Raw genomic sequence first — 14,554 nt, forward strand, 5'->3', positions numbered from 1 at the left:
TGGGTCGTCCCCAGGGCCTCCCGCCGGTGGGACATGCCCGGAACACTTCTCCAGGGAGGCGTCCAGGAGGCATCTGAACCAGATGCCCGAGCCACCTCAGCTGGCTCCTCTCTACGTGGTGGAGTAGCGGCTCGACGCCGAGTCCCTCCCGGATGACCAAGCTTCTCACCCTATTTCTAAGGGAAAGCCCGGACACCCTGCGGAGGAAACTCATTTCGGCCACTTGTATCCAGGATCTTGTTCTTTCGCTCACGACCCACAGCTCGTGACCATAGGTGAGGGTAGGAACGTAGATCGCCTGGTAAATCGAGAGCTTTGCCTTTTGGCTCAGCTCCTTCTTCACCACTACGGACCGGTGCAGAGTCCGCATTACTGCAGACGCTGCAACGATCCGCCTGTCGATCTCCCGCTCCCTCTTACCGTCACTCGTGAACAAGGCCCCAAGATACTTGAACTCCTCCACATGGGGCAGGATCTCATCCCCAACCCGGAGATGGCACTCCACCCTTTTCCGGCTGAGGACCATGGTCTCGGATTTGAAGGTGCTGATCTTCATCCTAACCACTTCACACTCAGCTGCAAACCGTTCCAGTGAGAGTTGGAGGTCACCGCTTGATGAAGCCAACAGCACTACATCATCTGCAAAAAGCAGAGATTTAATGCTGAGGTCACCAAACCGGACCCCCTAAACGCTTCGGCTGCACCTAGAAATTCTGTCCATAAAAATTATGAACAGAATCGGTGATAAAGGGCAGCCTTGGCGGAGTCCAACCCTCACTGGGAATGAATTCGACTTACTGCCTGCAATGTGGACCAAACTCTTGACACCGGTCGTACAGAGACCGAACAGCCCTTATCAAGGGGCTCGATACCCTGTACTCCCGGAGCACCCCCCACAGGACTCCCCGAGGCACATTGCCGCCACGACAGGCACCATCCACCTTACGGCCACAGCTCCGATCGGCAGCCTCAACAATGGAGGTGCGGAACATGGCCCACTCGGACTCAATGTCCCCCACCTCTCCCGGGACAAGGGAGAAGTTCTGCCGGAGGTGGGTGTTGAAACGCTGGTTACTGGGGCCCCCCTGTGGAGTCAGGCCTGGAGGTGGGGCTCGAAGGCAAGCGTCTGGTGGCCGGGCCTGTCCCTATGGGGCTCGGCCAGGCACAGCCCGAAAAGGCAACGTGGGTTCCCCTTCCCTTGGGCTCACCACTCGTGGGAGGGGCCAAAGGGGTCGGGCGCGTTGGGAGTTGGGCTGCAGCCAAAGGCCTTGGCGGTCCGACCCCAAGCTGCAAACTCTTGGGACATGGAATGTCACCTCTCTGGCAGGGAAGGAGCCTGAGCTGGTGTGTGAGGCAGAGAAGTTCCGACTAGATATAGTCGGACTCTCCTCCACACACAGCTTGGGTTCTGGTACCAATCCTCTCGAGAGGGGTTGGACTCTCTTCCACTCTGGAGTTGCCCACGGTGAGAGGCGCCGAGCAGGTGTGGGTATACTTATTGCCCCCCGGCTTGGCGCCTGTACGTCGGGGTTTACCCCGGTAGACGAGAGGGTAGCCTCCCTCCGCCTTCGGGTGGGGGGACGGGTTCTGACTGTTGTCTGCGCTTATGCACTGAACATCAGCTCAGAGTACCCACCCTTTCTGGAGTCCTTGGAGGGTGTGCTGGAGAGCGCCCCCTGTGGGGACTCCCTTGTTCTCCTGGGGGACTTCAACGCTCACGTGGGCAATGACAGTGAGACCTGGAACGGCGTGATTAGGAGGAACGGCCCCCCGATCAGAACCCAAGTGGTGTTCTTTTATTGGACTACTGTGCTCATCACGGTTTGTCCATAACGAACACCATGTTCAAACATAGGGGTGTCCATATGTGCACTTGGCACCAGGACACCCTAGGCCGCAGTTCGATGATCGACTTTGTAATCGTGTCATCGGATGTGCGGCCGCATGTTTTGGACACTAGGGTCAACTGATCACCACCTGGTGGTGTGTTGGCTCCGATGGCGGGGGAAGATGCTGGCCAGAACTGGCAGGCCCAAACGTATTGTGAGGGTCTGCTAGGAACGTCTGGCAGAATACCCTGTCAGAAAGAGTTTCAACACCCACCTCCGACAGAACTTTAAGCTGGAATGCAGATGATAAACGTGTGTCAGTCCCTTTAGGAGTAGAAAAGTCAATATGCATTGATGCATTCATTTAGTGCTGCGTCTCTTTCAAGGAAAAAAATATTAGAACATATTCATGTGTACCATCTTTAAGCAGTGAAGGATCACACCGAAAGCTAACGAGTAGGGGAGGTAGGCAGAGCGTATTGTTGCAGTGACAGAAGGAGGAGCAGCCGGAGGAGGTGGACCACTTGCAGGCGGAGACGTTGGACCTGACGACTTCTTTTCATTTGTTCTTTTCTCTGGCTCCCTGAATCGTCCAACGAAAATGATATTATGAAATTAATCAGTGAATAAGGCAAGTGTGCGTGTGTGTGTACTAACCCTATATCGCAGTAGCAGTAAGGGCTAAACCGCATGGCACCATCTTTGTTGGGGACACCAACACGATGAAGAAAGTCTGCTCGCATTCTCAGGAAGAAGTCGAAAATCTAAAATGTCAACAACGACAACAAAAATGTTTTCTTTTATTAGTAAAGGAAGTTAACCGAACTAATTATGGTTAACAGAGTTGCATTTACCTGCAGTCTGATACTAGAAGCAATCACAGAAGAGTACTTGTTTTTGTAGTGGAGCTGCAGATGGCTGATGAGTAATTCATAAACACGAGTTGCATGGCTGGCTGGCAGACTGTAAAGCTTGCTCTAGTGGGGGAAAATTCATACTTATCTTAATGAAATAAGAAAAGAAAAATAGTACATTGCTAAAATGCTAAATAACTGATTTGCACCTTGTGTGATTTTTCTACCTAATGTGCCAAATTATACTATACTATATTACTTTTATTTTAAAAGTAAGTAAGAGTTTTACCTGAAGAATCTCAAGTAGTCCTAATATCGCGGTCCTGACATCTTCCATTGGAGACTCTGCTGTGTGCTCCCTATCTGAAATTTCCATAGATCCTGAAGACGCGAGAGAACGGCTGGCAACCTTAAAAAGAAACAGCAATTAGAACACATCTTATACTAAATTAGAGTTTAGTTAATATAGGCTATGGGTTAAGCTGTCTTATTTAATGTGCTCGTACCCGCTCAATAATGTCCAAGAGGCTAGTGAAGTGGTGGGTGTTGCAGCCCTCAGCCAGGTCCACCAAAAGCTGGGTAGCTTGTTTTCTTACTGCTGGATCTCGGTCGTCAGCGATGCCACTGAGCAGAGGAATCACTACCATTTCTATCAACTCATCCTGAAATAGAAATGAATAATGAATGTCTCTTTTAAATTAGCTTCATTATTTACTAAACATTTGATTATATCTTGTAATTATTTACATTCGGCCATTTCCACTTTGTTATACACAACTGGTAACTAGGGATGTCCCGATCACATATTTTTGCACCGTAGTCTGGTCCGAGTCATCTGATTTTGAGAATCTGCCGATCCGATCAGGAAAAAAAGTGTTTTTTTTTTTGTTTTGTTTTTTTAAATTTGAACAAAAGTTCCAAACATGTCACCACACCGTGCCGCCTTCATAACGTAGAAAAATGTTTATCCTTATTAAATGCTTCATTGAGTGAGTCCACTTAAATCCACACACGCTTTGACGCTCACACTTACAGAATGAATTGCTACAGCACACTTATGAATGGGCTGCAAGTTTAACAATGATTGGCACATTTGTACCTTACCCTACCAGGCTTCTCTGGCAAGATCAACGCCACAAACCTGTTAATAATCGTTAACTTTAAGTACAAAACGCAAGCTGCACTGGATAGTTTGGCCACACTGCTTAGCAGAAGGCAGGGTGTGGTGCTGTACAAGTATGAAGAAGAAAAACAAATATATTTTTTAAATTAAAAACCCGATTCTTTTCACCCCATTCTGATCCTCTGAAAAATGACGCGATCTGCCCGATTTCCAATCAAATGATCGGATCGGGACATCCCTACTAGTAACTAATGTGACAGTATCAATGCAAGCATCAAATATGCAACAATTACAAGCACGAGATATTAAAAATAGTGAAAGGGGATATTAATGTTGTTATAAATGAGACCTCACATCTGCCACATTTGTATACTAAATGTCAATATTGTGGCTTACATAATGCGATGAACATGTACATGGACACTAGGTCGTTATGAGGTCAGGTTTTTGTAAACTACCAAAAATAATCACTTGCGCGTTCAAGGGTTTAGATAAAATTATACAGTAAATACCTCATACAGTTGACGGTTTGTGCTTAAAACAAAAGATAAGATGTGAAGAACTTTGATCCTGATCACACTGCGGCTCTCATTTCTTTTAGGGAGACAGTAAACGGGAACCATTATCAAATGACAGATTCAGAGTGTGTATAGGACTTGAAAATTCGAGTACAATGTATTCATTTCACCTAAAGAATTTTTCCATAAGCCGGTGAAGGCTCTGAATCCAACCATCCTTAGCGGGCTGAATGGATTGGGCCCTGTATGAGATGAGGGTCAGCACTGACGCATCCTTTCACAGAAACATACAAAGAAGATCAGCGATACAGTATGTCGAAAAAAGAGCTGTCTTTCAGATGTGAATAGCCACAAGACTAACCGGTCTTTTGTCAGCACATTTCTCCACTAGACTGAAGAACTTCTCTGTGGAACCATGGTAACCATTTTGCTCATATAGCTCTTCTACTGTTGTCAACAGCTCATAAACGATGGCCTTCAATTCGGCACTTCCTATTGCCTAGGAGGACAATGAGATCCTTCAGATAAAGCGATAAAAGCTTGCAATGAAAAGATCTGGGAGTGTGTGTGAGCATATATACCTGAATTTGCTGCAAGAGTCGCTCTATGATGCCCAGCAGAATGTCCCACGTAACAACTTGCAGCTCCTTGCCGTATTTCTTGATTAGCCGAGTGATAGAGAGGACGATTTCATAGGAAACCACCTCGTTGGCACACGACATAGCCTTAGTAGTAGAGGTAAAAAACCATCAGTCATCCTAATTCAATCATGTATTTTCATTGAATGAGTTGGGTTGCTTCACCCACAGAGGTGGGCAAAGTAGGCAAAAAAAAAAATGTACTCAAGTAAGAGTAGCATTACTTCAAAATAATATTACTCAAGTAAAAGTAGTCATCCAAAAAAATGTACTAAAGTACACTCAAGTAAAAAAAATGCATCCAGTGAAAAGAATACTCAAGTAATGAGTAACATTGTAACTGCTTTTTTTTTTTTTTTTTTTTTTTAACAATGGTATTTTTTTCCCTCAGGAAAAACTTATCTATATGAACTGTTGTTATAATGATTCTGTACAATAGCCCATTAGAGAAATACAATAAATAAAAAAATATTGAATTCTGTCAAGAGGAAAAAAAAAAGACAGAATGAGGCATTATTCTTTCAAAGAGCATGAGTGCCCTCTAGTGGAGAAAATAGTTCCTTTGAATATTTAATAGTTCCGGTAAAAATTTTCGATTAATGTTGAGGGCAGAGCTCTATGTCAAGACTGATTGAACAAGCTGGGTGATCATAGAACGGCAAGCTTGCGTCAGATTGGTGTAATGGAGTCATGCGATTATTGTTGCGACGTCTCATTGGAGAAATTGGTAGAGCTACTCTTGGTATCGCTGGCAAAAAAAATTATAAATCTAATTAATACATAGAATAAAGAGGAAAAATGGAACAACTTTTGTGTAGCCCGAAGTAGCGGCGTAACAGTAGCGTTCTTTTTTTTTCACAAATCTACTCAAGTAAAAAGTATGGCTTGGTAAAACTACTCTTTGAAGTACATTTTTCTCAAAAAGTTACCGTATTTTTCGGACTGTAAGTCGCAGTTTTTTCATAGTTTGGCTTGGAGTGCTAATTATTAGAGCATTAGTGCAAAATTTCCGATTCTTAGATTATTCGCGATTCGGCCGTGGAAGATTCGAGAACGATTCACAAACATCCAAATTCCGATTATTAAAATATGCGAAGTAAAGCGGAAGTACACAACACTGAGCGCGCCGCGCGGTCTTCGGGACAGAACGGAGCGCGAGTAGCTAAACATCATGCTTCCCATTACCCGACCCCTCGGGTAATGCCAATGCTCAACTCACGGCTCTAGCTCAACTCATGCAACGAGATAAAAAAAACACAACAACATACCTGACTGCTGCCGAAAAGCTGCTAGAAAAGTACATCCGTATAATGTTACGGTGGATATCATTTATATAGGACTAGATGCATTATAGATTTGGTAGTGTTAGCAGCACATCTACAAAAAGTTGATGCGGGAGTTATAAACGGCCGCCATCTTAAAGCAGTACACTTCCCTGCAAGGCTGTTGTAGCGAACCTTCCAAGCAAACCTAATTAACTTTTTATCTAAAATACTCCTAAATCGGTAAAATATTGAATTGAATCTGTCTTTACAATAGTTTTAAAACTTTCAAATGTCGAAAGTAGACAAAAGGGAAATTATGGAATAACGGGAGCAATTTTAACAAATTTAATGGTTGATTCACAACATTAAATTAATTGAATGTAGTTTAAAGCTGCTGATACAGAATGGGGACTGGAATTTTTTATTTAATGTTATTTTTGTATATTTGTTTACTGCTATATGTTAACTTGATACTGAAATAGTAGTGTGGTTTAGCCTGAGAGTATTTTTGAACAATTTTGGAACTAATGTACAAAACATTAAAAAAAAAAAGAGAGAAAAAAAAAAGGAGGGGGGGTGCATCAATAATCGTTTTATAATCGAATCGGAGCCTCTGAATCGTAATCGTAATCGAATCGTTAGGTGCCCAAAGATTCCCAGCTCTACTAATTATACTCTGGAGCGACTTATGTTTGAAATTATTAACACATTATTATATCATTTCACATGTTATTTTGGTGTTTTGGAGTGACACTGATGGTTTGGTAAACTTGTTAGCATGTTCTTTATGCTATAGTTATCTGAATAACTCTTATAGAATAGAAATTGCCTTTCAAGATGACATAACTGTTCTATGTGTTGGATTTTATCAAATAAATTTCCCCCAATAATGCGACTTATACTCCAGTGCGACTTATATCTGTTGTTTTTCCTCTTCGTTGGGCATTTTATGGCATGTGCGACTTATACTCCGAAAAATACGGTACACAAGTAAATGTAACGGAGTACATGTAACGCGTTACTACCCACCTCTGTTTACCAATATAATGCATGTTAACCACCATGAGCTCATACTGAGATGCTTCTAATATGGAGCAAAATCCTATTAGAAAATAATTTCTGTCCTTTCAAAAGGGGTGTGTGTCCTGTAACAACTTTCAAATGGTAGAAAGGTATCAGAAAGTTTAATTTGGCGCTTAGCACTGGAGTACAAGTCACATTTTTTGTGTGAAATTTCATTTTTATATCATAGTAATAAAACAAGACAATGGAATACAAGCTAAATAGGCATCTGTTAAAGTAATGTATTAATATTAATATTGTTATTCAGGTTACTATAGCCTATACAAAACAACATGTTTACCAAACTCTCGATTTTACTCCAAATGACTACCAAATTAATAAAAAAGTCTTTATCTTCAGTATCACTTCTAAACAAATCTACAAACTCTGGAAGTGGACGGCATGTCTAAAGTGTCCCTCTTGTGTATATCAGCGTGAAACCCCCCATAAATAAATCGCACCTGAGTACAAGTCCCAAGCCCAGTCAAAATGTAAGACAAAAACTGACTTACAGTCTGGAAAATACAGAACTTGAGAAGGCATTTTGTGCAGAAGTACAAATTGTACTTTCAGTGTTACATAGACCTAGGATTCTATTTAAATATCTGAAATTAGCTCAATATTTAAATAGGTTTTACCTTGTAAAAAGAAGGCAGAACCAGCGTGGGCGTGTTTTTGAGTGCGGGGAGCCTGTGTGCTCCCCACAGTGCCATTCCAACAAAGAACACGGCTCCTCTCAACAATGGCGCATCCTCCGTGTAGACCCTGTTGTACATGATGGTAGGTTAACTCAAATGAGAGCATCACTCTAAAACAGACATGTCCAAAGTCCGGCCCGGGGGCCAAATGCGGCCCGTGGTCAAATTTAATCCGGCCCCCTGCCTCTATCATAAAATCAATAACGTCTGGCCCGCACACAGACTTAATAAATTTGTCAGCAGTACTGCTACCAGCATATGAAGTGGCTTACACACTAAATGTTGTTTCTCATTTACCCACTAAAAGGCAGCAGCACTCTAAGCAACATTGCCCTGTGTGACCCTATTTTTCTAAAATGGCGACAATCAACAAAAAAAGTTGACTGCGACGGCCAACGCTTCAAAGATAGGTGGAAATTGGACTATTTCTTCACTAAAATACGCAACAACGGTGTCTGCCTCATTTGCAAAGAGACAGTCGCTGTTTTTAAAGAGTTCATTGTGAGGCGATTACCAAAGAAGACACACTGACATGGACGACAAGATTACAGGGACGATACACAGCGAGAAATTGAAGCAACTTGAAGCCAGTTTAATTTCACAGCAGCAGTATTTCGCAAGAGCTCGAGAGTCGGAAGAGAACACCACAAAGGCTGGTTGCGAGATTGTTGAAATTATTAATTAAAAAATAATAATAAAGCAAATGTGACACAGACTTGCTAAATTTTGGTTATATTGTTCTACGTAAAGAACGTTAGCCAAGGTCGGCCCTCCACATTTTTACCACGCCAAATCTGGCCCCCTTTGCAAAAGGTTTGGACACCCCTGCTCTAAAAAAACACACTCAAGATATTTGTCATGTGAAAGGGACAAAATAGTAATAGTACCTCTCTTCCATTATGCGGCACATTGTGTAAATAGCACTGTGTCCAAGGTGAGTGCCCAACACTTTTCTCATCAACTGGAGCAGCAGTAGCAATATAGGACAACAACAAGAAAAACGAAGAGGCAGTTGATTGTTTTGTCATTAAGCTAAGAGCCTTCAATGCATGTCTACCTACCTTCCAGCAAGATTCACAAAACTCTTTGACGTTGACTGTGCGACACAGTGTTATGATGAAAACACCGAGCGAGTCTGAAGGAAGACAGTTGTAACACACCACTGCATCAAGGACCTGGAGAGCCAGCTATTACATAAAACAAGGGTCAGGTTCATGAAATTTTGCAGTGCAATGAGGTCATGGTGATTTTTTGCGGGTGTAAAAAGCTTTTTTTTTTTCACAAACTGTAATGAAAATTAAAATGCTGCTATAATGACATAGGGATTTCTTTGCTCAGAAATTAGCACTTAGCACTGTAACAAATGTTTCAAACAAAATAGATGGCTCGTCTAATTCAGTGTTTATCAACCAAATTCAGTGTTTTTCAACCGGTGTGCCAGTTGTCAGGTGTGACATTTTTTGTTTTACGTCATTGGGCGGAGTTTCAGAAGGAAGGAAGGACTAGGTAGAAGGTTTCAGTTGTGTGCAAATGAGGGAGGTATTGCTCGTGTCGCGTTCAAGAACTGCTCGGATTTCTAGCCACCTTGCTGTCCGCGAAAATGTGGACCCCAGCACGTCTACTGTACGTCATTGGATTACACTCGTCAAGTGTCGATATACACGAAAGCGTTCTTCCTATTTTATCCATATCTGACAACTGTCAATCCTCCCCCTGTGTTTTATTCCAACACATTGTCAAGGACAGCAAGTTGGCCGATGGCTAGAAATCAGAGCAGTTCTTGAATGCAACACGAGCAGCTATTCAACACTGCCATGGTGCCAAACAAGCTGAAACGTCATCTTCGAACGTAGCAACCGTCGCTTCAAAACAAGTTGATGGACTATTTTGTCCGCCTTAGTGAAAACACTGAGAAAGAGGCAACTTTTTTGAGAAAACCTACAAAGGTAAATGAGAAAGCCCCCAAAGCTAGCTACCTTGTTGCTGAACTTGTTGCTAAATTCAAAAAGTCAGGGAGAGAAATTAATACTACCTGCCTGCAAAGTAATTGTCAGCGAGATGCTCAGCCCTGATGCGGTTATAGACATTGCTAAAGTCCCCCTGTCTGATAAGTCTGAGCTTTTCAAGCCTAACTGCGATTAAAAAAAAAATAATAAAAACAGAGAGACAAAGAGCTTTGTGTGTGTCTTTCTTCAATTCCAGCCACGATATCGGCTTTGTGTTCATCTAAACAGGCTCAAGTCACACTGAGTTAGAATAAATATTGAGAAATTATTGGATAAATAAATATATTGTACAGGAAGTAATTTTGGAACATTTTTTGGTTTGTGGTGTGCCGCGACATTTTTTCCTATGTGAAAACTTGCCGTGACTCAGAAAAGGTTGAAAAACACTGGTCTAAATGATCGACATTTTGGTTAATGTAAACTGAACCAACCTCAATATCCGTTGAAGAGGTCGTCCTGTTGCAAAGAAGGCAGATTTTCCTGCAAAAAAAAAAAAAAAGAGGAAAAAAAACATCTGAATCATAGCCCCTTAGAGAATAAGGCAGTCTGTTAACATTGGCTGTCTGACTTACTGGACCATGATGGAGACATTTTGGTCCAAGTAGCAGCTGTTGAATTTCACCAAGTTGACAAGAACATGGAGAAAGTCAGATGTGAGACCTATGTCCATCCACAACAGGACAAAACGAGCTAAGGGAGTAAACCAAAATAACAAAAAAAATGACTTTTTAGTTGCCTTTAAATGCCAAGAACAACCCAATTCAAGCTCTTGTATATTCAGCTTTTACCTATGTCTTCTTCAAGGTATGTGATGTCCTTCCCATTCTCAGTTAAGGCCTTGAAGACTTCTAGTCTGTCAGAAAGGTCTTCATTGCATGGTTGGTAGTCTCTGATCACCTTGAAAAAGTAAGCTCTCAGGGCCCCGAGTCGCTCACCCTTCAAAAAGAAACAATATATCTTTAAAAATCTGTTATCATTTGGGGAAATAATTTGTTTACGTTGTAGGCATCAACCTGTCCCTGTATGATGGCCCTAAGAAGCTGTAGGGCAGCATGTCTGGCCTCGGGAGGCTGCTCCTGTGTCAGCATGTCCTCCACAGATTTCCACACGGCTTCTACTGCATGCTGTGAAACATATAAGCATTATAAACATTATTTGCAAGTATCCCATAAAGTATCGGAGCACTCACCTCCTCAAATTTTTTGGTTTTGGCAAGATCACAAATGTGATTCATTGTGCGAATACGGTTGCTTAGTCCACATTCAGGGAGGAGTTCCTGAAAAACAAAAGTTGGGGAAAGGGGAGTTAAAAATACATTAGATCTAACTTTTTTCTTTCAACCTGTTCAAAATGCCAGGTTTCTGTGATGAAATAAAAATTTAAATTAAGCAGAATAATTTTAAAACTTTGGGTTGGAAGGATGGTTCTCACTTTAATGCAACCTATAACTACTAGCAAGGGTGTATGTTTGCATAGGGACGGTAGGGACATAACACTACCAACTTTTCAGGATGCTCAAATTGTCCCCACTAGCTTTTAAGTAACCTTATTATTATTATATAATGAGTTCAGTTATATAGGAAATGTATGTATGTATGTACTGTATGTATGTATGTCTTTCCACATTGTAGGGATAGAATTGACCCTACCATTATTAACTAAATTATTTGTATTTATTTTTTATTTATTTTATTATTTTTATATTTTATTTATTTTATTATTATTTTATTCAACCCTTCTCACTTGCTGAATGTGCATGTCCATTTTTTCCCCTCAAACGCACGTTTAATTGTTTATTGTTTATTGTAATAATCATCGGTATCATTGACAGTTACAAGATGTGATATGATTAACCCGAAGAAAAAAAGAACCGGAGAAAAAAGACAAGGGCTGACGGGAGAAGCATATGCTTATCAAGTCCCGTCCCCTGCAACCAAGGACGCACAATCAATACATGGTAGAGTAGGCATTGTACATTGCGTTATCCAGATGTGAAGGTGTTGGCCGGACATGGGCGTTGGTTCGATGTAGGTCGCATTGTTGAAAAAATTCTGTCCAGTGAACTAAGCGGCCACTTGACCAACTCCCTTGCACACAGGTGTTACAGTTCAAATCAAGTGGACAGCATGCAAATATGACAGCAGTACTACTTGATCTTTATTGGCTGATGACTTGCGTTTATTTACAATGTAAAATGTATTTATTTTCTACATTATTCATTTAAAAATTGAGTGAAAAAATATGCGATTGGGTTATGCCTGAGTCCGACTCACCTAATTTTGAGAATTTGCCGATACCAAGTCCCGATCAGATACCGAAATTAATTTTTTTGGTTTTTTGTTGTTGGTTTTTTTTTTTGTTTTTTTTTTTAAACAAAAGTTCCAAACACGTTACAGTACTGTAGTGTTTACAGTACTTTCTCTTGCGCTTTTTCCGGGAGTATAAAACATATATTTTTGTTTCTTTTGTATTTCTGGATTATTTCCTTACTTATTAGCCCCTAAAAAATGTAAAACCTGATCCTTTACACACAATTCTGATCATCTGAAAAATGGCCCGATTTCTGATCACGTGGTCAGTTCAGGGACATCCCTATTAAAAACATTTTTATTTGCAGCCTATGCTGACATTTTTATTAGATATTTATACATTAATCATAATCGAGGTAAAAAGTTTTCATTTTTTGTTGAGTTTGGCCGTGCTTGCGGACAAAAGCAGTCGTGTTTTACCTGAAGGAAGACTCCATTTTTATTTATTTTTGTTATACCCTGACTAAGAGGTTTTTTCAGTTATATTTCATTTATTTAGACGGACAATGTTGAGTGCTCTTAAGACAAATGTTTATTTTTTGCATTCCTGGATAGTTAAGAGATTTTTAACAAGTTTATATTTATTGTGTATGTGTATATGATTCATTTTCATATATTGCAATTAAATTTGCTAATAAAATTTTTATTCTCAAAGTTTTTTCAAAATGTTTCTTTAGTAGTTGATGAAAACAAAGGCTTGACTCGAACGGCGTATCACCTGAAACAATACATGTGAAAGTATAAGTCAAAACAGATTTATTTTGCATTTAATATTTAGCCAATCAATTAAATGGGTTCATATTCGTGAGAAATGTAGCCCTGACCCCTGTTCAATAATATGTTTGGTCTTATTAATGTCACGTCCCCAGCAAAAAAAGTGTACATGCAAGTTATGTTTTTATATCGTCCCTACCAAACCTACGCCCTTGGCTACTATCAAGATAAGTATCCGCTAAGACAGTTTTTTTTAACGCCACTAAACTCCTCCAGAACAAATACATTTAGGAAAAAAAACAATTGTTTACTAACTTATATGAACGATTTTACTCAACAAAAACAATACATTTGCACTATTTGAGGTTCGCTTTTAAGGCAAGTGACACAATTTGAAACATTACTAGAGGTGCTCGATTATCGGTCTGATAATTATCGGTCCGATAATAGGAATTATGATATCATCCCATTAAATCCGGTAACATTATTAATAGGCCCGATAATATATAGTATTTTTGGCACGGAGTCGGTGGATTGGGATGTGTGCGTTTGTTTCCACTCCTGTTTTACCAGTATGTAAAGTTTTGTGGCTGTATTTTTCCATCACGGAGCGATAAACCTTATTATGGCGATTAGCAAATGCTAGCATTTTAGTTATGTTTACAAGTTCTTGAGAGGCCTTTTGGTTATTGTTAGGCTTGCTGTCCTATAATTGCCAGGTTAAGAAAGTTGTTTCATGGACCAAGATCACAAAATTCTCCTACTGCACCAAATGTTTTATCTGCTGACAAAGCATAATACCTGTTGGGTTTATGTTTGTTTAAGTTCAGTGCTCAATGCTCATTGTTCAGGGGAATACATCGTCAATGACATTGACTGATTGATTGTGATTGACTCAAATTATATTTATTTGAAAAAATAAATATGGGCACTTTATTCGAAGTCAAAACGGTTCTTTTTCTTTGTTTTGTTCATTACAATAATAATGTTCATGTCATCATGAAAATTCTGGTTAGGTCAAAGGCAAATCTATGCTGAATCCATCAGTAGTATTTTTTACCTACAGTGATGTAAAACTCAGGTGAATATACATTTTTAAATTATATATATGGCGGAAAACACTCAGGTGACTTGAAGTTCCGCTCAGAGACCCCCAGTTTGGCCAAATTTCAAAATTGTCCGATATGCATGTGTGATACATCATTGGAAAGTTTAAAATCTCCATTTTCTGGGGGAAGAAAATTTTTGAACAGGAGGGCTTTTTTTTTTTTTTTTTAATGTTTTTTAACAGCAAAACCCTATCTGGAGGCAAGAGCACGCGAGAGCAGAATTACAGACACCATGACTTTAACGAGATATTATCGCGTACTCACTTTGTTTTGATCCAAAAACTCCATGTAGCATGTATCACTGAGTGTCAATACACAGTTGTGAATGCCCACAGCTGGATTTTATGCGTGAAACATGGCAATATAACAAGGGTCGCGATGCAGAAATCGCAGACATCAAAGAGTGGTTGAGATTTTCTTTTTCATATA

At 40.5% G+C, this 14,554-nt stretch overlaps 1 protein-coding gene across 6 annotated transcripts in view; it reads right to left on the bottom strand.

The window, feature by feature from the left end:
- The window catches only part of tsc2 (TSC complex subunit 2), a 52,472-nt gene that overhangs the window by 35,935 nt on the left and 1,983 nt on the right, over positions 1-14,554 (bottom strand). For all 6 annotated transcript variants that reach the window (XM_057843225.1, XM_057843227.1, XM_057843230.1 and 3 more), the window contains exons 3-19: positions 11,183-11,269; positions 11,007-11,117; positions 10,782-10,929; positions 10,566-10,683; positions 10,425-10,473; positions 9,049-9,174; positions 8,875-8,948; positions 7,928-8,054; positions 4,906-5,049; positions 4,686-4,823; positions 4,495-4,598; positions 4,319-4,400; positions 3,190-3,345; positions 2,973-3,092; positions 2,684-2,806; positions 2,487-2,593; positions 2,247-2,412 (exon numbers count right to left, since the gene is read on the bottom strand). In XM_057843225.1, coding sequence (XP_057699208.1) covers positions 2,247-2,412; positions 2,487-2,593; positions 2,684-2,806; positions 2,973-3,092; positions 3,190-3,345; positions 4,319-4,400; positions 4,495-4,598; positions 4,686-4,823; positions 4,906-5,049; positions 7,928-8,054; positions 8,875-8,948; positions 9,049-9,174; positions 10,425-10,473; positions 10,566-10,683; positions 10,782-10,929; positions 11,007-11,117; positions 11,183-11,269 — 1,980 coding nt within the window. The remainder of the gene's footprint in view (positions 1-2,246; positions 2,413-2,486; positions 2,594-2,683; positions 2,807-2,972; positions 3,093-3,189; positions 3,346-4,318; positions 4,401-4,494; positions 4,599-4,685; positions 4,824-4,905; positions 5,050-7,927; positions 8,055-8,874; positions 8,949-9,048; positions 9,175-10,424; positions 10,474-10,565; positions 10,684-10,781; positions 10,930-11,006; positions 11,118-11,182; positions 11,270-14,554) is intronic.

The sequence above is a fragment of the Corythoichthys intestinalis genome, chromosome 8 (genome assembly GCF_030265065.1).
Source record: "Corythoichthys intestinalis isolate RoL2023-P3 chromosome 8, ASM3026506v1, whole genome shotgun sequence".
Classification (NCBI taxonomy): domain Eukaryota; kingdom Metazoa; phylum Chordata; class Actinopteri; order Syngnathiformes; family Syngnathidae; genus Corythoichthys; species Corythoichthys intestinalis.